At 39.9% G+C, this 25,393-nt stretch overlaps 10 protein-coding genes across 13 annotated transcripts in view; 5 read left to right on the top strand and 5 right to left on the bottom strand.

Annotated features, from left to right (window-relative positions):
- LOC130694519 (DBH-like monooxygenase protein 2 homolog) overlaps positions 1-25,393 on the top strand; it is a 47,077-nt gene that overhangs the window by 5,504 nt on the left and 16,180 nt on the right. The gene's annotated exons all lie outside the window — the stretch shown is intronic.
- LOC130694512 (protein Star-like) lies at positions 75-2,115 on the bottom strand. Its single transcript, XM_057517585.2, has 5 exons — positions 1,322-2,115; positions 1,083-1,252; positions 825-1,015; positions 532-748; positions 75-471 (listed from the first exon to the last, which is right to left on the bottom strand). The coding sequence occupies exons 1-5, from the start codon at positions 1,446-1,448 to the stop codon at positions 331-333; spliced, it is 846 nt and encodes a 281-aa protein (XP_057373568.1). The 5' UTR covers positions 1,449-2,115; the 3' UTR covers positions 75-330.
- LOC130694507 (compound eye opsin BCRH2-like) lies at positions 5,485-7,571 on the top strand. Its single transcript, XM_057517580.1, has 10 exons — positions 5,485-5,622; positions 5,695-5,842; positions 5,908-6,023; positions 6,085-6,166; positions 6,227-6,317; positions 6,392-6,493; positions 6,556-6,695; positions 6,755-7,021; positions 7,080-7,202; positions 7,268-7,571. The coding sequence occupies exons 1-10, from the start codon at positions 5,615-5,617 to the stop codon at positions 7,379-7,381; spliced, it is 1,191 nt and encodes a 396-aa protein (XP_057373563.1). The 5' UTR covers positions 5,485-5,614; the 3' UTR covers positions 7,382-7,571.
- Positions 7,705-10,803, bottom strand: LOC130694524 (PC4 and SFRS1-interacting protein-like). Of its 2 annotated transcripts, XM_059495116.1 has the most exons (11): positions 10,582-10,802; positions 10,129-10,282; positions 9,964-10,068; positions 9,596-9,745; positions 9,233-9,475; positions 9,058-9,171; positions 8,698-9,000; positions 8,565-8,630; positions 8,370-8,496; positions 8,244-8,299; positions 7,705-8,180 (listed from the first exon to the last, which is right to left on the bottom strand). In XM_059495116.1, the coding sequence occupies exons 1-11, from the start codon at positions 10,716-10,718 to the stop codon at positions 8,052-8,054; spliced, it is 1,584 nt and encodes a 527-aa protein (XP_059351099.1). In that variant the 5' UTR covers positions 10,719-10,802; the 3' UTR covers positions 7,705-8,051. The 2 variants fall into 2 exon arrangements, with proteins under 2 accessions (XP_059351099.1, XP_059351100.1); XM_059495117.1 differs by lacking the exon at positions 9,596-9,745 and having other exon boundaries at positions 10,582-10,803.
- LOC130694510 (uncharacterized) lies at positions 11,557-13,024 on the top strand. Its single transcript, XM_057517583.2, has 7 exons — positions 11,557-11,716; positions 11,775-11,949; positions 12,013-12,077; positions 12,147-12,228; positions 12,296-12,402; positions 12,462-12,542; positions 12,611-13,024. Exons 1-7 carry the CDS (start codon positions 11,588-11,590, stop codon positions 12,908-12,910), a joined length of 939 nt encoding a protein of 312 aa, XP_057373566.1. The 5' UTR covers positions 11,557-11,587; the 3' UTR covers positions 12,911-13,024.
- On the top strand, positions 13,931-16,027 carry LOC130694502 (leukocyte elastase inhibitor-like). Its single transcript, XM_057517570.2, has 6 exons — positions 13,931-14,073; positions 14,142-14,597; positions 14,690-14,898; positions 14,967-15,305; positions 15,370-15,549; positions 15,615-16,027. Exons 2-6 carry the CDS (start codon positions 14,144-14,146, stop codon positions 15,915-15,917), a joined length of 1,485 nt encoding a protein of 494 aa, XP_057373553.1. The 5' UTR covers positions 13,931-14,073; positions 14,142-14,143; the 3' UTR covers positions 15,918-16,027.
- On the top strand, positions 16,128-17,291 carry LOC130695082 (uncharacterized). The gene is made up of 4 exons (XM_057518197.2): positions 16,128-16,400; positions 16,466-16,571; positions 16,631-16,804; positions 16,870-17,291. Exons 1-4 carry the CDS (start codon positions 16,210-16,212, stop codon positions 17,218-17,220), a joined length of 822 nt encoding a protein of 273 aa, XP_057374180.1. The 5' UTR covers positions 16,128-16,209; the 3' UTR covers positions 17,221-17,291.
- Positions 17,231-20,690, bottom strand: LOC130694497 (DNA repair endonuclease XPF-like). Its single transcript, XM_057517566.1, has 15 exons — positions 20,428-20,690; positions 20,180-20,360; positions 19,953-20,105; positions 19,766-19,879; positions 19,610-19,699; positions 19,324-19,546; positions 19,023-19,260; positions 18,786-18,954; positions 18,566-18,709; positions 18,277-18,501; positions 18,048-18,221; positions 17,841-17,984; positions 17,666-17,761; positions 17,510-17,605; positions 17,231-17,452 (listed from the first exon to the last, which is right to left on the bottom strand). Exons 1-15 carry the CDS (start codon positions 20,673-20,675, stop codon positions 17,294-17,296), a joined length of 2,454 nt encoding a protein of 817 aa, XP_057373549.1. The 5' UTR covers positions 20,676-20,690; the 3' UTR covers positions 17,231-17,293.
- LOC132087905 (UPF0669 protein v1g209471-like) lies at positions 20,697-21,550 on the bottom strand. Its single transcript, XM_059494980.1, has 4 exons — positions 21,412-21,550; positions 21,211-21,335; positions 20,837-21,143; positions 20,697-20,771 (listed from the first exon to the last, which is right to left on the bottom strand). Exons 1-4 carry the CDS (start codon positions 21,457-21,459, stop codon positions 20,697-20,699), a joined length of 555 nt encoding a protein of 184 aa, XP_059350963.1. The 5' UTR covers positions 21,460-21,550.
- LOC130694496 (serine/threonine-protein kinase pelle-like) lies at positions 21,321-24,564 on the bottom strand. 3 transcript variants are annotated; one of them, XM_059495044.1, is made up of 10 exons: positions 24,438-24,564; positions 24,240-24,359; positions 24,002-24,175; positions 23,806-23,924; positions 23,472-23,742; positions 23,231-23,409; positions 22,763-23,158; positions 22,610-22,695; positions 22,323-22,539; positions 21,321-22,255 (listed from the first exon to the last, which is right to left on the bottom strand). In XM_059495044.1, exons 2-10 carry the CDS (start codon positions 24,343-24,345, stop codon positions 21,695-21,697), a joined length of 2,109 nt encoding a protein of 702 aa, XP_059351027.1. In that variant the 5' UTR covers positions 24,346-24,359; positions 24,438-24,564; the 3' UTR covers positions 21,321-21,694. The 3 variants fall into 3 exon arrangements, with proteins under 3 accessions (XP_059351027.1, XP_059351026.1, XP_059351028.1); XM_059495043.1 differs by having other exon boundaries at positions 24,240-24,356; positions 24,438-24,521; XM_059495045.1 differs by having other exon boundaries at positions 23,812-23,924; positions 24,240-24,356; positions 24,438-24,521.

The following is a 25,393-nucleotide window of genomic DNA, read 5'->3' as shown; positions in this document are numbered from 1 at the left end:
TTACACTATTTCAAATTTTCCCCATTGTACGTCTGATCCTTGGCCACGTCAGGATAGAAGTAAACGACAACGAGTGGTGTTTTATATATGAACTATATTGGCCAACTCGAAGAATGTTAATAAAAACTGTTCGGAAAAAAAAAACAAAAAAAACTTGTCTTCTAATTGGGCGGGATTGAGGGAACCTTAGTGTTCCATCCAGGAAGCTTTTCGGCTTTTCTTTGGAAAAATGCCAGAGCCAATTTGTTGCTGCTCAATAAAATGTGATAACACTAGCATGTTGCTGATATCCGATCGCTTTTGAAACAACCATTCATGCTAGATTCAAGGCTAGATTTTGTTAAAAATGAAATCGTTGGCGAGCCAGTTTGGATCCGTGACTTCTTTCACCACTTCATAGCCCTGTAGCGTCATGTACTCTCTTATCTGGTCTTTACCCTCTTCGTCGTGGATGAATTCAACTGATAAGGTCTGTCAACAAATAACTGTGAATATATATATTTTTAAATATTAAAACTATTTAAATTATACCTGTATACGGACATTATTCCACGGGATGGTTTTCAATACAGCCAATTCGTCGCCCTCAATATCTAAGCTGAAGTAGTCGACCACAGTTCGGTTGAGAGCTGCCAGGATTGAGTATATGGGAAAGCACTGGACTTGTACGCTTCCCGCTCGATTTTGGTCATCGAGTTGGTTCTGAGAGATTCGTCCTTGGTTGAAAGCCTGTTTGAAAACTACAGTTCTAGATTTCAAGACACAAAGACAGATTACTTCATGTTTCCTCATTAAAATGGTTGCATAAACGTCTTAACCAATACTTGGGACTGGTGGACGTACTGAGACAGGCGGGAACAGCCCACGCTCGACGGTTTTTCTCCTTGACTTTCTGAAAGTTTTTGGGATCTGCTTCAATCAGAATACCTTCCCATCCCAATTCTCGTTCCATAAACAGAGTGTTTGAACGAAGTTCGCCATCCAAGGCTCCGCATTCAACAAAAAAGCCATTCTCCTTTGAAAACCAAACAAAAGTTAATATGAATAAAAACCTTAACCAGCTAATATTTCAAGAAATATACCTTGTTTTTCAAGATTTCAAGAATACTTTGAGCTTGCCCCATTGATGGATTTGTAACCTCTGGTGCTTCAAGATTAAGCTTATCTTTAGATGGAGGATGTAAATATTGGCCACGCAGTAAACTTAATATACAGGGATCATCCTGTTCCATGATCACTGAATTCACATTTTCTGCAATAGACATACATGTTAAATAAGTGGCAATTTTTATGTGGTTAGAATAAAAAAAAGTTGCAATACCTGCATTGCAAACCCCTTCGTAATGGGGTTTTCCTTGGGAATGACTGGACTGATAGTATATCAATATCACACAGGCAAAACACACTCCCATAAACAAAACAACAGGTCGCTTGACAATTGGACTCATTTTGAGAATAAAGATTGACCCCTGGCAGTATCAAAAACTTTCTCAGTTTGTTATTGCACTTCACAATGGTGTCAGGTAGAATGTCAGTCAGCTGTAGTAATTCACAGGCATTCCTTGTATGGTTAAATGTGATATAAATGTATACCACAGCAACAGAATGACTTCAGCAGGTCAACACACAGCACAGAAACACAGGTGTGGAAGGGTAACACTTATTAGAGAGAACTTTCTCTTAAGACGAGCGAAAATCGGCAGACTTATTTCAGACTTATCAACAGCCCTGCTGTCGAGAAAATCCTTTGTATCCAAGCTTCACTTTTTCGGCCAAACAAACATCACTCGATTGTTGAACACTGCCGTTGACACTCGAGACTAATGAAATGATACATACGCACACACGTAGATAGGTACCATTACAAAAAAAAAATGTAGAAGAAAAAAAAAATGTGTTTATGTACAGGAGAGCACGTATAGGTCTCGCATAACGTACAGTGGCACACTGAGTGTTCGGTTGAGACTGGAGAGCTTTCTAAAAAAACAAAAATTCGTATACAAAAGATACAAAGCAACAACCTGAGCTTGAGTGAAAGTGACAAATCCCTTGCGGTACGGTACGTAGCATGTGTGTATACGTTGGCCCGCAACCCGCAAGTGTGTTATTCTTACGGAAGAGGGGGGAGTACTTCGACTACAGTGACTCGTAGGCGTCGCCAAGTTTTCACAAATAAAGTTTTTGGTTTTTGTGCAATCAATTTTTGTAGAATAAAAATTTTTAATGCCCGAACGATACACGGATACAAAAATAGTTTGAAATAAAACAGTCACGCGATCAAATAAACCAAATAATTACTTATTATTAGCAAAAATGCGACTAGGATTATTTGTTACGTATGCAAGAGGTAATAAAAACGCGGAAGGAAAACACAATTTAATATTAATATTTTACCTTTATTAGGAACAAAAGGGTAACGGCTTACAGTCAATTATAGAAAATAGTTGCTCGCGTGATCATTCACAAACAGAATTTGACATATTTTTCTTTTTTACCTCCATATAAAACTGGTTTCACTTTTGATTTTCACGCATAAGAAAACTATATTCACCGACTTAAATTCTCCATTTACCATAGACCAGTTGAAGATTCAGTACCTTACAGATGAACTTCAAAAAAAATTATTCCAACTTGTTTCTGCAAATCTGCTAATTGGCCCTAACGGGGTGATTGAACGAGAGTTCATTTCAAAGAAAATTGTTATTCGGGTAAAAAGGCGTGGGTGTTCTATTGAAACATGTAATTGTCGAAATTGCGCCACGGGGCTCGTTCCCTTCTTTTATACATTCCATCACAATAAAATCTACACCAAAACCGCATTCATTCTTCTAACCATGGTCTGCATTTCAAATTCTATTGTAATGCTTCACAAACGAAAACTGTGTTTTTGCGCACGTTCATTTTGTAGCTATTCAAAGAACGAGAAAATCTTTCCTTCCACCAACCTAATTTGAATGTATAAAACACGACATAAATATACAAAAGATTACTTGATCTACGAATTTATTTTATTCCTTATTCTCGTGAAAAATGAGGGCTATTCGTGAATATTATTTGATGAACCACCAGTCGGTCATTGCTTTTGAGCAGACGGTTTGTTCAACCCGTGGGTTTTCACCGGGGGGCACAACGTGATGGGAAAGAACAAAAAAAAAACGAAATAAAATAAAGAGTTTACGGTACAGGGATTATTACCACACGGTTTTAGCCACGTTTGATGAGTCTGCGTGTATGTTAGATGATCAAAATTCTACGGCGTATGTGGAAAACTAGCAGAACCAGATGAGAGTGCAGATAGTGCTATTACAATTTGGGTTCTTTAAAAAATTGGGTTGTCATTCAACTTGTAGCGAGAAAGTGAAACAGTAGCATTGTGTCTTTCTCTGCTACAAGCCTTGTCAATCAGAGACAAAATTTTACTCTAGTAACCAGCATCATAAAGGATTCGGTGCACGTTTACGTTGTTATTTTTTATTCGCATGAGAGATAGTGAAAACTGCTCTTTAATGTTTTCCCTTTTTTTCTGTTAGCTTTCTAAATACCGTTGCTTTCGTTTCGTTGTTTCTAAAATACATGCCCGATTATGTACGGTGGGAGATTTCGCAGTAAGATAATGTACGCTTAGCACCATGACCTCATTGTTAAGAAAACAATTGGGATAAGCTCGAGATCGTGAGGATTTTTTCTGGTTATAATACGTAGGTCACGAAAATAGGGCGGTGCGCCCTGTTGGCAACTGGCTTCATGCTTACTAGCCGTGAGCATTTCATGATGCTCGCTGATGTCATCTTCCATCAACGCACAACTGTTGAGAAAGAGTACATAAACCTTCCTCTTTTTTTTTTATCGCAGTCTCGCTATAAATATTTATGAGCATCTCTATGCAAAAACATTGCCTTTTAAGATCCCGGAAAACGTTGACAAATTTTCAGTTAACTTTCATTTGAGACGCGGAGTGTCCCAGAAAACGTTTGTCAGTAGAATACAACCAACTTTGAATTGAAAGGGTTTAGTCCTTCTCTCGATAGGAATTTTTTTATGAACAAAAACAATCCCATAGTGACTAACTACTAGGTTAGTCTGGCAAAAAAAAAGTCTAATTGCTTTACCACCCCATTCTTTACTTATTTAACATCTCCGTTACAAATTTTCCGAAAGTCTGGTGGCCGCTATTTTTCAAACTTTAGCCACAAGCGAGTTTATCCTCTATAATAATTACTTCCGCTAGTCTACGAGTTAACGGTCAAACTCCCAGACATGGAAAGCGTTTGAGTGAAAAAGCAGTAAATTTTTAAGTGTACCAGGACAGATCGAATTCAACAACATTTTGGACATGGCGTTAAAGCCCCTGTGTAAAAAAGGAAACCCTGAAAGTGTTGTAAACATCTTTGCAATTTTTTAAGGAAATTGAAAGTTAAAAAGACGCAACAGCTGCTACCGTCTTTCGTTTTCAAAGTCGATGGGCCGTACACCTCGGCACCTTCACAACAGAAAAAAAGGGAGACAATAATCAAAGGACGTTGAACCTCCCTACAGGAGTCGACGTCGACTATCAATATCGTTACCATACGGACGATCGCTATGCATCGCAAGTAACTAATCAAACCGGAACTAATGTTGAGAGGAAATAAGAAAAACAAAAACAAAAAAGAAAATCAATATCCATTGTTTCATTCAATAAGCCTATTTTTTTTCTCAACTAGAAAAAATTTAATAGGTAGTCGGAGGGCCTCGAGGTTTATTGTGAGAAATAAACCGCAAATTTACTACGTGCATCAATTAAAATTACTACACGTACAATATGCGGTATACCTTCTCACCTCTACGACAATCTAATCACCCAGATTTTCCCACATAAAAATCCGGTAGATTTACTCGTTTTCATTGCTCCCAATCCTATTGTTTAACTAACTCTTGGACCGTTGACGTAATGTAGAGGTGATAAGGACCAACTGTAAAAAAACAAAGACAGCAAGAAAGTCACCCGACTTTCTTTTGGTACCTTATTTGAGTTGATTCACGAATTTAATGTTTACTCGGGACTGTTAGGGGATTTTTGTTTAGTTTTGCCTTGTTAAAGTCCACTAGCTTTTCAAAAGCGTGATATAACTACTAAACATTGTACCGCGATATCATTTTATCATTCCAAAATATAGAACTGCTATAATCTAATTAGGACGAACAAAAGACGAGACAGTTAGCGAGAGGATAATCTGTGACCCCCTCAACACATGCCAAAAGCTTTTCCGGTAAAATGGATGGAAAAGCATTGTAAAACGGGACCTATTATGCCTGCGGATTATCCAGTTTTGACTTCCCTGAAAATTTGGCTTCTACGCGTTTGCAAACTATTATTTAAAAACTATTCTGCGTTACTAGCTTAAACGGATGGGAGTGATCGCTAAATCTTGTTAGGTTGCGTCAAAGGCTAATTAAGTCAAAGACTGGGAAAGATGTAGCGGACAGAGGTACTATATAAACAGCAGGTGCAGAGATTGTCGAATTCGTGGCAAACACAAGTTTCGGTGCAAGTACCAGGACGCAGGTCGAATCTCTCAGTTTTTGAGACAGCGAACTAGCGTTTAACCAACGATCAACTTAACTCTAATTCACTATGGAGAAGTATGTAGCTTTTAAAACACAAATTACACAAAAAAATCACTTACTTGAGTTATCTATTCCGATTCCAAACAGCGTCATGCAGGAAATGATGAACCCTTTGTCGAACGCCAATGCTTCAAATCTCATCCGGACGGCTAGAGCAATCCAGCAGAATGTTTATTTCGGATATCCTGCTGGTGTAGCTCTAACTGACTTGGTCACAGATGACATGAAGGCTTTGGTATTTCTTTCATCTAAAATTTTTAGTAGAGTTAATTATTTATATGCATTCATGAATTTGAATAGGTTCACCCGCACTGGAGTAAATTTCCGCCTGTCAATCCCATGTGGCACTACCTTTTGGGAACAATCTACGTCTTCTTGGGCTTGATTTCCTTATTCGGTAATGGAGTAGTGATCAGGTAAGAATATGAAGTTTAATATACCAATATAAATTACCTATAAAATGCGATGAAATCACAGCTTGTTCACCAAGACGAAAGAACTTCGCAGCACGGCCAATATGTTCGTCGTTAATCTTGCATTTTCCGACTTCTGCATGATGGTCTGTTATCCACTGCATTAAAATGAAGCGATTGCAATTAACAAAGAATTTTCTCCCCAGGTTACGCAGTTTCCTATGTTTGTCCACAACTCGTTCAATGGCGGCATCTGGCTTTTTGGTCCAGCCGCTTGTGAACTCTACGCTTGCACTGGTAAAAGAAAATTCGCAATTTCACTTAACTTGTGTGAATGAAAAAAATTGTGACACGATTACCTTGATGTATAGGAAGTATCTTCGGAGCTACTAGCATTTGCACTATGGCTGTTATCGCTTACGATCGATACAACGTCATCGTCAAAGGGATGTCTGGAACTAGAATGACATCAAGTTAGTATACATTTTAATTTGAATAACATTCAATCATAATACCTTCTTCTTTTGAACATCAGAGAAGGCCGCGATCCTGATTGCTTGCTGCTGGATTTACGCCACCGTATGGTCTATCATGCCTTACTTTGGTTTCGGTCGTTACATCCCAGAAGGCATTTTGGATTCTTGCTCTTTCGATTATCTTACTCGAGATCAGCAGGTAGTCAAAGTCGATCCATGTTTAAAGTCCTTCTCCTAATTCTTTTGCCGTTTGAGCAGACCAAAATCTTCGGCCTTTGTCTCTTCTTCTTCCTCTACTGCATCCCTTTGGCCTTTATCACCTTCTGCTACTACTTCATCGTCAAGACCATCTTCGAGCACGAGAACACTCTACGTGAGCAGGCCAAGAGGATGAACGTTTCGTCCCTACGCGCTAACGCTGATGCCAACGCTACCTCCGCTGAAATCAGAATTGCTAAGGTCGCCCTATGCAATATTGCTCTGTGGGCAGGCATGTGGACTCCTTACGCCGCCATCGTCCTCCAGGTATTTAAATCCTATTACATTAAAATGACAAATTTATAACTGCTTGACTTACCTAAAGGGTCTTCTTGGAGATCAATCAACCATTACACCATTGGTAACGATCTTGCCAGCATTGATTGCTAAATCCGCATCCATCTGCAATCCGGTTGTCTACGCAATTTCTCATCCAAAATTCCGACTGGTACATTCATCACAGCTCCTGCAAATGAATAAGAATGATTAAAATTCACATTTTAAATACCATAGGCTTTGCAAGAGAAATACCCGTGGTTCTGCATCCATGAGCCCATCAAGGCTGATAACGACTCTGTTTGCTCAACCAAAACTGGTGTTTCCAGCACGACCAGCGATTCAACATAGAAGATTGAACAATTTCAAATGGAACTCACTCTGCCGACCATTTAAAACATAGAAATCTCGAATTACGATTACGACAAGAATGTATACATTAGTTTCTTCTTCTTTGACTATAATTCGATTGTTTTTGGTTCTTGAGTTTGTTTATCAATCATAGCAAATGGAAAAAAAATAAATGTGTAGCGTGGGCAATTATCTATCAGTCACAAAAATAGTTTCAATCACCTCAAAAACAACTTAAACAAAAAGAAAGGAATCACATTTGATACGATTCAGTCAACTAGAACTTTGATGTCCGAGGGCTCAAAATTTTAGCAGATGTATGGTGAATTGTACCACGATTATGTATTCTAAATAGAATTCAAAAGCGCTTGACTTTTAGAATCACAGTGCTTTCCACACAAAACGCCTTTTGCTTGGCCACACGAATGCCCAACCGACAAACCTTAAAACAATAATGACCAGTTGCAAGATCATCTTAATCCCGTTAACCAAGGAATAAAAGAGCAAAAAACCCAGTGCATTCCTGTTGATGCGCTAAACAATGGATTGATTGGCTAATAACCAATCTCTTGGTTGAAAACAAGAGGAGCGAGATGAGAAAAAAAAAACGAGCAAACAATCTTTTACGGTTAAATTACAAGGAGGGTTGCTACTTAGTTATGTGTCTCTACTAGTGGCTACTTGAGGGTCCCTCGCCGTTAGTTCCGGTCGTCACTGTTTCCTCGGCTGTTGTAATCACTTTCTCAGGATCTTCAGATTTTTTGGCTACTTCTTCCGTTTTGATTGGCTTCGTCAAGTCCTGTAACATAATTGGATTCATAATTGATCTTACGAATGACAAAAACTTGGAAGTTCTAATTACGTTTGAAGGTGTGACTTCTGGTTCCGCGGAAGGGGCATCAGCCTTTTTCTTTCTCACTACAAAAACGTTAAAGATTAGACTTTTACACGATTTTAAGGGTGAATAGCTACGAAGAACAATTATTACTGGAAGGGTCTTCCGTTAAACGGACAAGGCTTTCTTCACTCATAGATTTACAGTCTTCCTTGAATTTTTCCAAATGTTCAGCAAAGTTGTCCCAGAAGTTTTGACCTTCGGGTGTCAAAAACAGCAACTAAAACGATAAATTATAAATTAAAAGTTAAGACCGAATAATCTGAGTACAGAATTTGTTGGCGATACCTTGAATTTTTCATATATCATCGTTGCCTTGCTGCGGACAATGGCGGATTTTTCTTTGTACATTGCCTGGAGCGAGAATAAACTATTAAAAAGGCAAACCTCAAGCTTTTTGAATCACAGAAGAAGCGCAAACCTTCTGATCGTCTGTATGTTCAGGGCTTTCTTTAGGGCCAATATACCGCTTCAGTTTTAGGATAGTCGTCACTATGAAAGGATGTTTTTTCAGCATCAAAGGAGCCATTTGGAGGGAATTGAGTTCGTCTAAGGCTTGGATGGCGGCCTCACAATTCGGTCGGTTAACACTGAGACTCTCCTTAATGCGATAGTCTAACTCAACAAGGCGGCTTTCTGTCTTTAACCAACGAAGTTTATTCTTCTTTTTCTCGTCTAATAAACGATTGGACTTTTCCTGGTGCTGTTGCGTTACTTGATTGACCTAATCAATTTAATAGTATAATAACTTCGTTGAAGACATTTATTCTCATATCAATACCTTGGCTTCAAGTTGGGTTTTTATGCCTTCTGGTAAAGCGGTCTGATTAACATTTTCTTTGACTTTAGCAACAGCCCCCCTACTGTTTTTGCAATCCCACTCCACACGGGCTTTCTACGAAACAAATCAAGACGAATTATTTAAGAATTTTACGACGAAGATTTAATATTTGTACCTTTTTCGTTTTAGGAAGTTTCACATCGTTTGTTGTGTGACTGACTACATCCATTTTCTCTGATGTTGCTCGTTCTTCATCTTCATCGTCACCTTCTACTTCGTCTGTTTCTGCTTCTGAATGGGGTTGATTACTACTACTTGAGCTCTCAATAAGTTGGTCTTTAGTTTCCAGCGTTTCGTCCAAACCCTTTACTTTCGGTTTCCTTTTCGCGATTGTTGCAGCATCTTCGCCTGTTTCGTCCTGAAGAGAAAAACAATGTATTATTTGCGAAAGATACTTTTACTCTTCAATTACAAGAAGAATAGTGAAAAAAAAAGCATTCGAAAAGGCAGAAGGGAAAGAGTTGGATTATCAACCAACCTGTGACGGTTGGCTAATTGTGAGCGAATCGGACAAAAGGTTGTCGTGAGTGTCGTGAGAAGTTGGTTCGAGAGTGTCCTCGTCGGCAAACCGTTTGGGTTTAATTCGCCTCCCACTTCGACTAACTCGCTCGAGTTCTGTTTCCGATTCCTACTTACCAATAATCCCGTTGCCACCACCAAAGAAAGGAAATGAAAAAGAAAAGATGTTATAGGAAAACCAAAGTAAAAGATAATGAACCCATAGTTGAAAAGGTTTTGCAGAGTATACAATACAAGTTCCTATTTCTGAAGGCTACTGTCTCAAATATATTGCTTATTACCTACAAGAGCCATCAAAATATGAAAAGGAAAAAAAATAACTCTTACCTGAACTTTTTCAATTTTACGCTTGTGTTTTAGAGGTAATTTTGCTTGTTCTTTGATGTTTTCCTCCTTTTCTGATTCATTTGCTTCAATCAACATGGGTGGTACCTGATGTAAATGTTTTAAACTGAGTACTGATTGGTTTATTTTCGATTAAATAAGACTTACTTGAGTTGGAGTAACTACATCATCTGCCAGGCCTATGTTTGGACGATTTTCAATTTCCCATAGTCCTTCTTTGAAGCCTTTGCGTTTCTGGGGTTTGCCAAACTTTTCCTTATTTTCTTCATATGGAAATAAGTCTTCACTCTTTACTTGTGCACTATAAGATATTTAAATAATATTCATTTAAAAATTTGACTCATAATCTAAATTGCTAAAAAGGAGAGATATGATAGATCAGAAGAACAATTATGAACGGTAGTTGTCTGGTGAGTTTAAACAGGAAATGTGGCAAACATTTACTCTGGTTTGTCACATGTTTTAACAAAACCATTTATTTGTTCTTGGACTACCACTGATCTCAAATGTATAATAATTTCTAACAGATGAGTGTCTATTGCGGTCCAATATCGTAGAATGACAAGAGAATGATGGGTCAGAGAGCGCAAGTTTACTCACACTTCATATGTGCCATAGAAAAACACGTTATAGCGAGTCCTGCCTAGCACTTCACATTTGCTGTCGACACGAGCAGGCCAGCAAGGATATCCACGCACTTTAGCAAAAACTCGATCACCATGTTTAAAACTTTCCATTCTAGAAAGTTAAAATAAAATTACAGCATAAATTGTTAAGAAAAAACTGTTGAATTAAAATGTTGTATTTGTCGTCTCGTTCCCTTCATGCCATGCTATACCAATTGCGCGCCATCTGATGGGGAAACAATAACTATTTGCCAGATGTCAATTAAAATAATTATTGTTATGCAAACTAAGTCATTAAACAACTACTAAATAAACAAGTTTCATTAAATACATTATTTCCTTATTTAGTCTAGAATACTTATCACAGGCTATTTGTAGTTAATCTTTTAGTTTGAAAAGAAACTTCGGCTAATAAACACCATCTAGCGAGAGCAGTAGGCGCACTAAGTAATGGTTCGAAAAATTGGCGCCTTAAATGCGTTGCTTCGTCTGTATGGTTGGTAAACAGTGAACATGTGGCACGAGAATAACTGTAGTTAAATAGAAAATTATTGGGATCGGCAGCTAAACTTTCCATTTATCCACGAGCCCTTTGTGAAAGCCCATTACAGTAAATTGCATATCAATAGCCATATATCTAGTGAATTTAGCTTCGTAATTACTGCATTCCTTCCCATTGTACAACTTCGTTCGTCAGCTAAGTGAATTCCACAATACTGTTACTCTTTTCTTCCTTGACTTTGAAATTATGGGTCATTTTGTAATGTCTGGCCACCTCACAATTGTTTTTTCTCCATCTTCAGCAACTGACCAGGCTTGTTCTAAAATTTTAAATTTTAAAGTAAAGGACATTCAGTTCCTTGTAATTTCAAGGCAGGCTACAGGGGTGTGATTGCCATGTGTTGAAGTTGTTTATGATAGGTGTCTTTCATTTTCTTCTTTATGCATTATTAGTGTGAAGACTTGGTAAATTTGTACAAATGGAACGCTCAACCACCGAAGGCGGCAGTGGTAATGTCACGGAAGATTTGGAAAACCGGATGGAATTTCGTCCGAGTCTTTCGGGTGCACTGGAACGCCCACTTCCTACATTAAGTTGTCTATTGATGGTAACATCAAGCATAATCAGCCAAATTTTAGTCATTCAAATTGCGTTGTTTGATATAGGAATATCGAGAAGCCATTGAAGAAAAGGCTCGCTACCAAATAGAATTAGACCATGAAATCAAAATAGCAGATGATATGCAATATGAACTCAATTATTACCAAACCGTCTTGGATCACAAAACGAAAAACAACCAGATTCCTCAATTAGGAGTTCAACAGCTCTGCAACATCGAATGTATGTATTTTAACGTACGGTTGGGATTCGATATAAATATTAAGAGACAAATATTATTTTTAGTAATTCATAAAGAGCTAAGGGCTTCCATCAAAATTCTACAAGAAAAATTGCTGAGCCAGCAGGAAGTAACTTTTATGAGATTCATTTACTGTAGCAATTAATTTAAACGAATAACTTACTTTTTTGTCACGAAGGAAATTCAAGCGGCCATCAAACAGGTTGAAAAGTCAGCATGGGAAATGTCTCGGATAAGCGAACAGGAATTTCTACAACAAAGTAATTTCAAAAATTTAATCGCATTTCATTAGAAATGCAAACTAGAAATCATTGTGACGATTTATAGTGAACCAACTGGAGGTCACTTTTGAAGGCGAAATGGAAATTGTGCGCCAAGCAATGAAGAGAAAAGAAGATGAGTTAAGAACAGCAAAAGAAAAGCAGGAATTGGAGGTAACATAGCATTCATTTGTATCACTAATGGTGTAATTGCCGTTTTTGTGTCTTTTCAGCACTCAAAACGGATGGAGGAAGTACGGAAAAGTATGGCCAATAGAATGAAATCTGACAGTCATCACATCGAGTGTCGTTCAGTAAATACTTTTCTGCACGTTAAGACAGCAATTTTTCTTCCAATTGAAATTCATGTTGGCAAACACAGATCGAACTGGATTTCAGGAAGCAACGTGCACGCTTGGAAAAGGAACTCAAGCAGTTGGAACAACAACAAAGATCCAAACGCAAACTTCCGCTATCCTTCGTTGCTAGTGACAATGCAACGGAAAGGCCGGGCAAGTTCCCTAACAATTCAAAAGGCAACAATAGAAACAATGGCACATTGACTCCTCGCCCAGCTCAACCCGGTTCAGCTGGCAAAGAGCCAGCGGAAAACGCGCCTAATAGCGGTGGCGCTCGCAAGCGCAAACTTTTTTCAGTCAATTGCGGATATTTGGATTTCTAGATTACGATTGTAAGCTTCTACCTCTACCAATGCGCCAGGCAGATAACACTAAAAGAAAAGAGAATAGACGGCCTTGGATCACGCATTTGCCCAATACACGGCTTACAAAGAACATTTGGCACAAATCATGTAGCATGGCCAAAAACCCCTTTTCTTCCCGTAAATATTGCCTAACATGACGAAGTACAGATTCCTTTATAGGTGTTTTATCATGGGAAAATCCGAAAAAGCATTTCCGGCATTGGCTTGTTGAATGGGGAAAACCGACGCTATCGTCATCCTGGGGCTCCCAAGAAATTTACGAGTCACCAAGAATGAATGAAGAAAAGCCTAGAAATGCTACCAGATACAACCAGCCTACATTTTCATTTAATAGGTATGACTCCAATTCTAACCTTTTCATCAAAGGAAATAATATCAAGAAAAAAAGTCATCCGTTTCGGCCCAGCGACAATCTCATTCTGTTAAAGAAAGAACACAAAGGTTCGCAATCCCAAAAAACACTTAGCTCACCGCGTATCAAAATTTAAATCACTTAAATGTTTTGTTAGAATAAAGAAGAAAAAAGAAAAGAAAAAAAAAATAGCCGCAGGGCGGGATTCACCTTGGTTTTTGAGCTGGACACGAGAGTCCACGCGTCCGTGTTCACGCACCTGAAGGTACCAAGTCAAAAAGTCAATAAACCTCTGGATCTTCTTCATAATCAACAGTATCTCTCATCTGAGGAGTAACCACGGCTGGCCTAAGTCCAACACAATAGCAATTTTAAAAAAATATATCTATCAACTTCCAACGCTTTTGTTGCTACACCTACGTGGAAGAGAAAGAAGGTATTTAAGGTACGTTTTCAGATGTTGTTCGTCGATAACAACTGCTGGTGGATACCCGAGGCAATGTCGCGGATTTTTTTCTGCCCTTCCTATTGCAATAAAAGTGGTGTGTACAGCGCTGCAGCTTTGGCTTGACACGCATACACGCACCTTAGTCCTGTGTGGCGATGGCCATAGTCTCCCAGTAGAAGATCTGCCTGGCTGGACAATCATTCACGTGAAGGCCGACCCGTCATCTCGCCAAACGTTTTCCTGGCTGATACGTTTACTTTTCTTCGTCAAATTCCGGTTTCTGGTGTTTAAATTCTTAGTGCAACCAAACAATTAAATCAGGTAAAAAGCATCACAATAGTATTTTAATTCACTTGCTAGACTATACCTTTTTATTTGTGATTAGACAGAGATGTCAGTATATCTGCTACTTGGCGGACTTCTTCTTCTACCTGTCAGCGAGCAACAACTTCACGATCAAATTCTTCATCAGCAATCAGATGTAATTAGTTTCAATCAGCAAAGACGGTCAGCCCCGCAGGTCGTTCCATTCACATTTCCCAGTCCCTCGACTGGCTCATCCTTTTCCCAACCGCTGCCTTCTTTCCCCCAACAACAGTTTGACAACTTACAGTTTGCGCCCCCAGTTTCGTTGTTGGCGAGCAGAGAATCGTTATCACGGAATCAAAGTCAGCCTCTCCAGCAGCCTCAGAATAACAACAACAATGGCTTCAGCATCCCGACGGCCATGCTTTCGCTAGCGCTGGACATGGGCCGATGCAAAGGCAATGCCGAAAATGATTGCGCCACCAATACCGTCTTTTCGCCGCTGAGTATCGCCTCTACGCTCACTATGCTTCTTATGGGTACGTAACCAATCCAATCGATTGAAAACATAGTTTTCCGATAGCTTACATAACAATCACGTTTGTTTACCTGTCACATATTACAAACCCAGGTTCAAGCGGTAACAGTTATAACCAACTCCGAACTGCTCTTGGTTACCACGACAACGCCAATGACTTGGATATTAATGGAGCCTACAAATTCTTGATGGACCGAGCCAAGAGATTGGATGTCGATGCTGGATCTTCCATCTTGTTCAATATCGCCAATGGTTTGTTCAGCCAGAAGCAATCACGATTCACGGACGACTACATCAACAAAGTAAAAAAATTGGTTTGGTTGGACTTAATTAAAACAATTGTTCTTAATTGTAATTTTTGAAATTGAAGGCTAAAGAATATTACCATAGTGAAGTGAGTGAACTGGATATTATCCGCAATCCCTACGGTTCCGCTAATATAATCAACAAGTGGGTGTCAGACAAGACCAAGGGAAAGATCACCAACATATTGGCCAGCTTGCCACCAGACACGCAATTGGTTGTGGCGAATGCCGTCTACTTCAATGCCAACTGGGCTGATCCGTTCGCACCCGACTTGACTCGCAGAGAAGACTTCTACATTTCTCCATCGGAGATCCTATCCCCACTGACTATGCGAACTCATTCTCTAGTGGCCTACGTCGAAAGCGAAGAATTAGGATGCAAGATGATCGGCATGCCCTATAAGGTTGTAATTCATCATCCAGCCATTTAAAACAAAATCCGTAAAATCTTGCAATTCTTTTTGTTAGGGCGAAGAACTTGGTATGTTCATCCTTTTGCCGCTGGAGAAACAAGGTCTGGCTTCATTGAATCGTCTGGAAAACAAGTTAACAGTTGAGAAACTGGAACAACTGTTCTCGCGCATGGAGGCCAAAACAGTGTCCATTTCTTTACCTAAATTTCGTATCCAGAAAAAGCTCGAGCTCAAGGTACACTTTGGTTTCTATAAAATAATTAGATTAACATGAAGAACCAGCTGTTACTGCACCATCAGAACGCATTACGAGGTCTGGGGGTGACGGATCTCTTTTCACCCAGCTCGGCTGATTTGAGTCGCATGACAACTAAAAGCGGAGTGGCTTTGGACAACATAATTCATCAGACGTTCATCGAAGTGACGGAAAGCGGCACCGAAGCCGCTGCAGCAACAGTGCTTAATCTGAGCCGCGATGGTCCTTCAAAATCATTCGTGGCTAACCAACCTTTCCTGTTTTTCATTCGCGATATTCATTCCAAGGCCATTTTGTTCTTCGGCCGTGTCGTCCGGCCCGGCGAAACAACCCGCACATGGAAATAACCGCATAATATTCCCCGTAATCTAAAGAATAACAGTTTGAAAATTGAAATTTGTTTACCGTTAAATCATGAATGTACTCATTAATCGTGACGAGTGAATACAGAAAACAACGATTTTAGTTGTACTGTTCTTCACTTTGCTTCCGGAGTCTCCTGTTTTCAACGGATCATTTATAACCCGCACGCCTAGCGATTCCCACTAATAGATATTGCTCGATACCCGCATCATTGTCGCCGTTCACGTCTATAATAATGGGCTACGAAAACGAACATAAGCTTCAGTGCTTTCGATCATGGTGTTCCAGGTGGTTTGCTTTGTCGTGCTGCTAGCTAGGGCGAATTGCCAAAATCCATGGCCCTATCCGTTTCAACAACAGATTCCGGCCCCACAACAGCAAAATGGACCTTTCCCGCCCCATGCAGGTTTCATGCCACTTGGATCTAACGGCCTCCAGCCGTTCGAGGGATTTCCTTACGGCAATACGTAAGAGTAACGGTAGTTAAATTTAAAGTCCACTATTTTAACAATTACCTGGTCGTGGTAAACAGCATCCTGCATAACAATGGCCCTCCTCAGCAGGTTATTCCGCCTCCTAGGATGCAACTCGTGCGAATCCAGCTGTCTTGCGAATCTGTTCCTGCACGACAGCCAGCGGTAATTAATCAAATTATTCAAGCAAAAAATCATTAAAAAAATCCTATGCGACGTCGTAGTTATTGCGTTGGGTTCGTCGGGATAGTTCGACAGTTGCCAGCACAGCAATTACCATAGCCGACGGAACCAACGTCGTCGATCCGGTGCACTACGCTGTTAACTTGGAGAACCTCCCAAATGGCGCCACACGTTCCGTACTAACATTTCTCAGGCCAGAGCCGGATTCCAGTCAGGTAAGTAATAGTGGATTTCACAACAAAACCACGAAGGCATTTAAACGGTGGAATTGCATTCACAGGCAGCTTACTATTGCCAATCCGTTTCGTCAACAGCTTCAACGGCTGAAAGCCGCGAAGTTTACGTGATCGGGAATCGCCAGTTCGTTAACGCAAACATGGCATATCACGCTGCCGACACGTTCACTGGACACTGGCAACAGCGAGCGGCTACCGGTCCAATCACGGAAGCTATTAAATTAGTTACACCTAATCCAATTCACCTCAACGACATAAATCATAGCGGTTGGATGATTTATCACGAAGAAGATGTGCAAGAGCATCGGACGCCCCCCATCAAATTGCGCAAATCCGTGATACCCGCTGTTGGCCGCAATCAATCTTCATCGGTGAATTCCGAAAAACCGATCTGAATTTGAAATCTTGCAAGAAACAGAATACTGTATTATTCCAAATACATAAAAAATATGGATTGCATTATCGTCCTCATGGTCTTCGAGGTTTGCCTCTCCAACTTTTACCCTTTTTGCCTTTATTTTTTCCAGTGGGCTCCGCCTGAAGAACTGCTAAATGCTGGGAAGAATGCAATGCATCCCAAAGCTCTTTTGCATTGGTACCATTTTCCAGCAATTCATGCAACTCCTCCTATTAAAAATTAAGAGTTAAAGCTTACGAACGGTGAGGTAATCTTAAGATTTTTACCAGAGATAATGAAAGTAGCTGACCGAGGTCTTCCACCTTGTTTAAAACCCTTCGAATATTTTTAGAGTTGATGCCGGGTAGTTTCATCATAAAATCCTGTTCAAACACAGTAGCTTAGATTACATTTTAGACAGTTAAGTTGTAAGATAAACCAACGTGGATTGCAGGATTATATTTTTCGGCATTTTTCTCTGTGTAAGCATCCGAACTTAGCGATGCCGCTTTGACAGGGTCCGGCTGATCACGCCCTTTCTGTAGCAGCAATAAATATATGTTATCTTGTTTGATCAATGAACTTTCTCCATCATGATAAACAAAATTAATCATTTACCTTCAATTCTTCGAAAATTTCAGCGGTTGCGTAAGGTCCCGGTGACCATACGATGCGTAGTTTCGGAAAATGTAATGTCAGTAATTGCAAACGTGACGTAACATCCGTTAATGAAGAAGAATCATTAGATAAGTAATATTTTCCCTGGGATAGAAACACAAGTTTAATACGCAAAGATAGATGTGAAATCCGACTAAACTAGATTACCTGCAATGCGAAAGGCTTGTCGTGATCAAATTCAATCAGCAGCATAGGCTTAGCGTAGTGTCGGCACATTTCCTGCGACTGACTGTAGAGCCGACCACTATTCAATGACCCAATCAAATCATTCAAACTCTTCCTTTCGACGCAAATATCGGGAGTGAGAATATAATCACCAACCTATAAAAACACAACTTAATGAAATGCCGTAAGGGTACTTCAAGCCGAGCCATACCTCGATAGTTATTGGCAAAATATCAATTCCTCTCCGGTGAAGTAGCGAAGGTAATTCACTGCGAAATTCTCTCATATCGACAACAACCACTTGGCGGACATCTTTGCGAGCCATTTGACGAGTGTCGAGCGGAACCAGTGCCATCTCCGATGCCTTGCGCGGATCTCTAACGAAGTCTGGGTGGTCATCGGTGCGACCTTCACGGTCTTCTGGAATCACCATCGTCTGCTCAAATATTAAGGAAAAATTTTAGGACAATCGATGGAGAGAATGAATAATACGCTAGTACCCCTTTCTCACGAATGAGCAATTCAAACGCCTCTTTCTCTCGACGCAAACTAGTTAAATAGGATTGTTCTTCGGCCGACGCATCGTAGATCAGAAAGTAGACCCGCACGGCATGTTCTTTATGAGTGGCTTGATAAACTTCCACCTTTTGAAAATTCAGTAAAATAATTAAATTACATTAACGATGTTAAGGTAGCTCTCCATGGATTTTATGTTTTTACCTGGCGCACGAACGAAACTTCGCAATCGTACATGATAACGAATCGCGGACGTAACTGGTAAAGTATTTGGTGTAGAGCGTAAGGATCAGCTGCCCCCTTAAGTGGTTGAATGATGACGGGCTCGCGGATTAACTCAACGGACTCCACAACTTCACTGGGGTTGCGCTGCCTGTTAAAATAAAGTATGAAAATGAAACTGCTGGTCTTACGTGGACCTGCATTTTGCCATAAACCTACTCTTGTTTTTCAACTGAATCCTTGGATGAATTTGATTTCGTAAAGATTTTCTGGAGAAACTGTTCTGAGCCAGATTCGAGAATTTGTTGAAGTTGGTGACAAGTTCGATCATCTTCAGCTACTATTAATGTCTTGATGGACGGAAACACTTCTCCTTGAGCATCGATTTCAATGCGAATCTCTTTCATAATTTCCGTCAACGCTGTCCATTTTGGATTTTCTTCTAGTTCTGGCTTGGCTAAAATCAAGTATTAAGAACGCTACATATTGACCTATCGTGTCCATAAAAACTTATTTGTACCATTTTCTTCTAGAGACTTCCCATAAACACGCGCTCTTGTCGTAAGGAACAGATTTTCGGCCGCATCTAACAACATCCAGCCGGCAGTTTTTAACGCCCGTTCTGTAGTCCTTAGAGACTTGACTACTACGTTAAACGTCACGCAGTCATACTGCGTCAAATTGAGTAGAAGGTTTCTTAAGGTACCCAGGTCCTCAACAAGCTGCTTTGTTTTCCCGCTGAGCTGTTAATTAGATTGATTTAGAAAACTTGTAACAGATACGAAATTCAATTACGGTAAACAAACCTGATGCCACACGGGTTCCAACTGAAATTTAATGATTTTTTTGAAGCACTTGGATAAGGCATTTTCAACTGTCATTTCGTCCAGGTCTAGCTACACATTCAAACGAACTTCTAAGAAAATACCACTAATTTTCCAATTTAATGAAAATGTCTGTACCGAAGGATTAATACGACGCAATTCTTTAACACTGAAATGTATCAAGTCCAGAATTGCAGTCTGTATCGTCACCATGTATGGAGTCAGCGGCAGGCGAAGTTCGATAACATCCGGCTATTGAATATAAGGCACATTAAGGGTAGATTCACCAAGCTCCATTCAAAAAAGGTAGCCAGTTTAACTCTACCTGGTTTTCATTCAACGTCGATTGAATGGTGGCGTGGAAACGTGGCCAAAGGAAAAGATGACGGACGTATAGGGATTTCATTACACGGGTAACTTGACTGAATCCCCGGGTAAAGCTTACTGGGGAACTGGAAAATGCCTTGATGAAACCTTTCTGTATGTGCAATTTCATTGTGGTTTTTAAACTCTTGAAGAGGAAGCAACATTCATAACGCAAAATGTTCTTACCTTGTTCTTTTGTCGATATAATCGAAGAATAAATGCTTCTTGCGAAGTTTCTATGATGCGATGCGCCTTGTACACAAGCACCCCAGTAATCAAATCTATCGGCATGCGACCCATCAACATGTCGACTACTAAGATTCTGGAAGAGCTAAATATCACACCACCCTCCATATAAACAGATTGCCTGCAATTGGTCATTTTCGTTATTTGCGTAGACATATTGATATTTTAAAAAAAACCTTTATGATTACCTATCATTTACACTGAATTCCGATGACAAAAGCTTGGGTAGAGGTTTCACTCCCATGGACTCTAGTTCCGAAATGAAAAATTCTTCTTCTTTTGGTGTGGTACCCAAAACAATCACTAAATTCCCAGTGTCACTGTACACTTTCAACAAATTGATGAAAACACTGTCAAGTCCAATTCCTTTTGCAGCTATCACCAGACCATCTTCATTCAATACATCCAAAAACATTTGATTCTCGAAGTCCAACATAGTGAGGATTTTCTTCAGAAACTAGGCAAAAAGCACTTCTAAGAGGATCTCTAAAAAGGTCCAAAGCATTGATGAAAAAACTGATTGCTCTTCACTCTGTAATGGCACCATAACAAAATATTGATGAGAAGCTATTTTAATATAGAAATCATTGGCAATACCTGGGGAATTCTGTATCCACTATTTCCAGTGCCTCCAACTCTTTTCATTTCAAGGTAATCAGAGTCTAAAAGAGATTCAAAACCCTCCTGCAATTGGCCAAACTCATCTCTTAGGACAACGGTGAGCTGGAATGTTGTAGATGGATGTAGAACATGACCATATACACCTACACCAATTGGCCTTTGAAAGCCTGACGGTATATCAACACGATCTTGCCCACATGTGGCAGAGTGCAAACAGTATTCAGAAGTGTTGTATGATGGGTGTAACAAGAACTGTGATATATACAAGTCTGCATCACCTTCCCTGAAATAGAAAATTATTGCTGAATTGTTTTTTGAATCATTTTACATGACTTTTATGGAATACTTACAAGGAATCAAGGATCAAACTTATGGGTCCATCGTAGCCTAGGGTGAAATACGTAAAATTATCGGCAACCACGTCTCCAACTACCGATTGTAAAGTCAAATCTTTGCAGTCTGCAATACACCATAACTAAAATGTATTAAAACCACAACGCAATTAGAAACAGGTTCATGAATGTTTATAGACTTGAATGCTTGTTACAAACCAATAATAACGTGAAGAATCCCGAAAGTTTACAGCTCATCTCAGGCATTCAATTTTGTAACGGCAGCAGACATCACTGAAACATTTCAAAGGCGTACGCCGCGACCTCTATGAACAAACTCGACCAGATTTCAAGCATCTTTTATCAAATTATTACACCTTCCTCCCCGGGCCTTCCTTTTTACATTTTTTTTTTTTTTTTATGAATTCAAGTTTCCTGTAAACACATTTCAAACAAATAAGTAATAATAATATTTCATATAATCAATTTGGATCGAGGGCGGTTATATATTGCTGTGACGATCTTGGGTTTCCGACTCGTCAGTGCTGTCAGAACTCGTTTCTGAGCTATCTCCGGAACTACTCTTGGTTCTGTCGTCATTTACCGTCTGGGAGGATGATTCCACATTCAATAGCGAATTAAAATTTGGGATTTCATCGGATGCGACACTACAAAGACCTGTTGATACGTCTCTTGACACAACCAGTTGATCGAAGGCTGGGATGATTTCATGTTCATTTACCATAACGGCAGGCGATGGAATGGCGTTTGGTTGCACAATTTCTATTCCAGGTGCATAATTCATTCTTGGTACGGGAAAAGGCTCAGCAGAAGCTTCTATTTGTGGGGCAGGACTCGGAAGAAGAAAAGGAACCACTTTATCTCTTGAAGTTGGAGGTAAGAATGATATCTCCTTATCTCTTGGAGTTTGAGACAAAAATTCTATCTCTTTCTCCCTCGCTAACCTAACTGGAGGGGTGTCAACAGCTCGAGGAGGTCGAGCCGTGCTTTGTCTAATGTAAACTTCGGTTCCCGATGCCAGATGATCTAAATCTTGAAGCACCTGGTAACAACGAAGTTTACCCGTAATGACTGGAAAAATAATGCAGGTGTAGAAGTAAAAACTATACCTTAACCATTTCGGGTCGTTCTTTAGCTTTGGCAGAGGCGCACAACCATCCTAAATGCATCAGTGGTTGGTATAGCGCCACACAAACTTGACCGGCTTTGACATCTCGCAGATCTGTTTGTCCACCGTTTTCAATTTGGTCTCGGAGATATGGATGCTCTCTGTGATTATCATATGCACGAAGCCCTGTGCCCAACTCAAACAAGACAATTCCAAAACTAAACAAACAAAAAAAATGAATTAAATCTAATTAAGGAAGGATTTAATAAATTCAATCTCCGTTAATACCTGTAGGTATCAACCTTCGTCGAAATTTTCTTCCCTCGTAAGTATTCATCCGGTAAATAAGGGCGCGTTCCAAGAACACGACTGACCTTCGAAGTTAATGCGATGCATTTTATGTACGAGATCTTCGGATTGAAAATAAAATTTTTATCTTACTTTGATGTGCGTATAATGTGTTTGGGGCCCTTCCCTAGCTAAGCCAAAATCGCCAATTTTCGGTTCAAAATTTTTGTCTAACAGAATATTCGCACTTTTGATGTCGCCATGAATCAACGGTTTATCTCCCATAGTGTGAAGGAACTGCAGGCCACGAGCCGTCCCCCGCGCAATGTTGAAGCGTTGTTCCCAATTCAACGGATAGGTATTTTGTCGACATAAAAGGCGATCTTCCAGTGATCCGTTGGGCATGAATTGATAAACCAAACAGGGATAATCTCCACCCAGTGAATAGCCATACAGAGGCAAGATATTATCGTGCCGAACGGCATTTAAGATGCGGAGTTCACCCATAGACTGCTGCATAGGGATGAGGTTAGCACCAGCCAAACCTTTCTAAAATTAAAAATAGTAAGGGAAAAATTCGTGAAGTTTCTGCTTTTTGTTTGAGCTTGCGATTCTATTTACATTTTCCATCCGTTTGATGGCCACTTGGGTGTTTTTCCACGTCCCTTTGTAGACTGTCCCGAAACCTCCTTTACCGAGAATGGAAACCGCATTCCAGAAGTTAGTTGCAATTGCCAATTCATGCTCGTCGATGGGTGGGATGTTTGACATAGCTGAAGCAGAAGAAGCATCGCTAAAGGCTAGTAAAGCACATGGAAGTTTAAATTTTTTTTAAGTCAGTCGACAATTAAGAATTCAATACCAGAGCTTTCCGAATCCCTTCTCGGAAGAGTTCCATTGATGGGTCCATGTTGCGGTGACGGATTCGGAACCTGAGCAGGCGAAACGGGGTTCCAGGAGGCTTGAATATTTTCGCTTCTTGTCAAATCCCCTTGGTTTATTGGTATGGGTTTGCTACTACTTGTAGTGGGTTGACCTATCTCAAAGACTGCCAGTTTTGAGGGAAAAGCTCTTTCACTTACTGGTGAATTAAAATTGCACGAGTCAACAGATCCTTTTGCTCCATTAGGACTCTACTTATTGAATAAACACGCCTTGTCACAATATTTGTCACATTTGAAAGATAAATGTAATACCCTCACTGTGGCTGCAGCAGCTTCACTGTTGCTCCCCAGACCACCACTTAGTTCAGTTTTCAGCAACTTGGACAGATTCAGTTCTCCGTTTCTATATAGGACATGGTAACTCTCATCCACTGGGTAAAAAAAAAACAAAAAAACAATTAAGATTAAGTTTGCAAAAGATCATTAGATTTCCATAACACAAACATACCATACGGCATCAGTATTTCAAGGGCTCTGTAATGCTGCATTTTAGAAAGCAAAACGAAGAGTTCTACAACAGTGTGATTTTTCTGCCCCCAATCTGAAAACATTGCCAATGTGGGTGACTGCAAATTCCTTCCAAACTCATTCAGCCTAGTTACATTATATTGCATGAAGTCACCTATGAAAACAAAACCAAAAAAAAGTTTAAGAGAAGAAAAAATTGAACATCCCAATTCATCTACCAAGTTCTTTCCATTGATTATTGTCATCCAAAATCAGTGCCAGGTCCCGTTGCGGTATGTACGGCAATTGATATATATACTTGGGCTTTGGTGACGCCCAGGCCATTTTTTCTTCCACTTCTGGGGAAAACAGAAGTAACTGAAGTGTGCTAATTTGCTGATTTTTAATTTAAAGCATTAAAATTGTAAAATACTCACCACACGAAGTCGTACAACCACAAAATGACAAAACTTGTCCATCAAAACATACAAACGCCACCTGTTGCCAAAAAGTGAAAAAAGTTGGTAGAAATTAAACCGCATCGTCAAAGACTCGGGTTTTTAATTTCTCAATATCGTACGCATGCGAAATGTAAACATCGGATAGCTTTATCATGGTGAAATTGGAAATTGCAACAGGTTTACTTTCATTCGTGATTCTAGTAGGCACGTCGTATTGGAAAGCGTTTTAAAGCGAGCCCAACGCAATTTACCGTGTTGGAACGGAGACCTAAATTCACCCGGTACATCCCCTCCCTCTTATTTTACAAGAATAAAGCTAGACCTATTGCAAAACGGACATTTTGCCTGTGGTACTATCTCCTTGGTGTGAAACACAGGATGACGAATCCAACGTTTTATTGCCGTCTGACGGGGGCAATTCGTTCGGTCAAGTTTTGTGCGACACGAACAACCGGTTTCGTTCTGTTTCCCTGGCAATTTCGTCATCAAAACAACGCCGTTAACCACATAAGATAAGCAAGCCAATAAGACAGAAAGCTGACTGTTAAACATGCTCACATAGTTCCCACAGTGATGTAGATAGCATGCCAAGTATCGTCTAGGCTCTCGTACGAACCTTATGTGTACAAGCGTTCCATTTTTGGTTCTAACTTCCCTGGTTTTTCTTCAAACTTTACTTACCAACTGAACCTATCAGGTGGGTACCCTACTCAAATAGATCAAAATGTAAATCTGAATTAACACTGTAATCAGTTATCTTGTACGCAGATCACCACATTCCGTCGGAGTGACAAAATCGTAATGGATTTTAGCTCTTTCCTGTTCGTCGTTTGCGGATTTATGGTTTTGTTAGCTGCCATCGGAATGTGTGCCAAATGTCGTGGTGGTAGATCGGGTGAAGCCGACTTCGGCTCCACTCCGGCATCCGTAGG

This window comes from Daphnia carinata, chromosome 4 (assembly GCF_022539665.2).
Source record: "Daphnia carinata strain CSIRO-1 chromosome 4, CSIRO_AGI_Dcar_HiC_V3, whole genome shotgun sequence".
NCBI lineage: Eukaryota > Metazoa > Arthropoda > Branchiopoda > Diplostraca > Daphniidae > Daphnia > Daphnia carinata.
The sequence above is the reverse complement of the archived record's forward strand: the minus strand, read 5'-3'. Positions and strand labels throughout refer to the sequence as shown.

What these genes read in the sequence shown, in the direction of transcription:
- LOC130694512 (XM_057517585.2), bottom strand. Translation starts at nt 1,448, where the DNA reads ATGAGTCCAATTGTCAAGCGACCTGTTGTTTTGTTTATGGGAGTGTGT. An exon ending in CGAAGGGGTTTGCAATGCAG is followed by an intron (nt 1,253 to 1,321) that starts GTATTGCAACTT and finishes TGTCTATTGCAG; the next exon opens with AAAATGTGAATTCAGTGATC. An exon ending in TTGAAATCTTGAAAAACAAG is followed by an intron (nt 1,016 to 1,082) that starts GTATATTTCTTG and finishes TGGTTTTCAAAG; the next exon opens with GAGAATGGCTTTTTTGTTGA.
- LOC130694507 (XM_057517580.1), top strand. An exon ending in TGAACTCTACGCTTGCACTG is followed by an intron (nt 6,318 to 6,391) that starts GTAAAAGAAAAT and finishes CTTGATGTATAG; the next exon opens with GAAGTATCTTCGGAGCTACT. An exon ending in TGGAACTAGAATGACATCAA is followed by an intron (nt 6,494 to 6,555) that starts GTTAGTATACAT and finishes TTTGAACATCAG; the next exon opens with AGAAGGCCGCGATCCTGATT.
- LOC130694524 (XM_059495116.1), bottom strand. Translation starts at nt 10,718, where the DNA reads ATGGAAAGTTTTAAACATGGTGATCGAGTTTTTGCTAAAGTGCGTGGA. An exon ending in TTCTATGGCACATATGAAGT is followed by an intron (nt 10,283 to 10,581) that starts GTGAGTAAACTT and finishes AATATCTTATAG; the next exon opens with TGCACAAGTAAAGAGTGAAG. An exon ending in CAGAAGTCACACCTTCAAAC is followed by an intron (nt 8,181 to 8,243) that starts GTAATTAGAACT and finishes ATTATGTTACAG; the next exon opens with GACTTGACGAAGCCAATCAA.
- LOC130694510 (XM_057517583.2), top strand. Translation starts at nt 11,588, where the DNA reads ATGGAACGCTCAACCACCGAAGGCGGCAGTGGTAATGTCACGGAAGAT. An exon ending in AATTGCTGAGCCAGCAGGAA is followed by an intron (nt 12,078 to 12,146) that starts GTAACTTTTATG and finishes TTTGTCACGAAG; the next exon opens with GAAATTCAAGCGGCCATCAA. An exon ending in AAGAAAAGCAGGAATTGGAG is followed by an intron (nt 12,403 to 12,461) that starts GTAACATAGCAT and finishes GTGTCTTTTCAG; the next exon opens with CACTCAAAACGGATGGAGGA.
- LOC130694502 (XM_057517570.2), top strand. Translation starts at nt 14,144, where the DNA reads ATGTCAGTATATCTGCTACTTGGCGGACTTCTTCTTCTACCTGTCAGC. An exon ending in CGGACGACTACATCAACAAA is followed by an intron (nt 14,899 to 14,966) that starts GTAAAAAAATTG and finishes TTGAAATTGAAG; the next exon opens with GCTAAAGAATATTACCATAG. An exon ending in AGAAAAAGCTCGAGCTCAAG is followed by an intron (nt 15,550 to 15,614) that starts GTACACTTTGGT and finishes CTGCACCATCAG; the next exon opens with AACGCATTACGAGGTCTGGG.
- LOC130695082 (XM_057518197.2), top strand. Translation starts at nt 16,210, where the DNA reads ATGGTGTTCCAGGTGGTTTGCTTTGTCGTGCTGCTAGCTAGGGCGAAT. An exon ending in GGATTTCCTTACGGCAATAC is followed by an intron (nt 16,401 to 16,465) that starts GTAAGAGTAACG and finishes CGTGGTAAACAG; the next exon opens with CATCCTGCATAACAATGGCC. An exon ending in TTCCTGCACGACAGCCAGCG is followed by an intron (nt 16,572 to 16,630) that starts GTAATTAATCAA and finishes GCGACGTCGTAG; the next exon opens with TTATTGCGTTGGGTTCGTCG.
- LOC130694497 (XM_057517566.1), bottom strand. Translation starts at nt 20,675, where the DNA reads ATGTTGGACTTCGAGAATCAAATGTTTTTGGATGTATTGAATGAAGAT. An exon ending in TATATCGACAAAAGAACAAG is followed by an intron (nt 20,106 to 20,179) that starts GTAAGAACATTT and finishes TTGCACATACAG; the next exon opens with AAAGGTTTCATCAAGGCATT. An exon ending in CGACGTTGAATGAAAACCAG is followed by an intron (nt 19,880 to 19,952) that starts GTAGAGTTAAAC and finishes TATATTCAATAG; the next exon opens with CCGGATGTTATCGAACTTCG.
- LOC132087905 (XM_059494980.1), bottom strand. Translation starts at nt 21,459, where the DNA reads ATGCCTGAGATGAGCTGTAAACTTTCGGGATTCTTCACGTTATTATTG. An exon ending in AGTTTGATCCTTGATTCCTT is followed by an intron (nt 21,144 to 21,210) that starts GTAAGTATTCCA and finishes TTTCTATTTCAG; the next exon opens with GGAAGGTGATGCAGACTTGT. An exon ending in GTGGATACAGAATTCCCCAG is followed by an intron (nt 20,772 to 20,836) that starts GTATTGCCAATG and finishes GTGCCATTACAG; the next exon opens with AGTGAAGAGCAATCAGTTTT.
- LOC130694496 (XM_059495044.1), bottom strand. Translation starts at nt 24,345, where the DNA reads ATGGCCTGGGCGTCACCAAAGCCCAAGTATATATATCAATTGCCGTAC. An exon ending in CTGCTGCAGCCACAGTGAGG is followed by an intron (nt 23,743 to 23,805) that starts GTATTACATTTA and finishes TTCAATAAGTAG; the next exon opens with AGTCCTAATGGAGCAAAAGG. An exon ending in ACGAAGGTTGATACCTACAG is followed by an intron (nt 22,540 to 22,609) that starts GTATTAACGGAG and finishes TTGTTTGTTTAG; the next exon opens with TTTTGGAATTGTCTTGTTTG.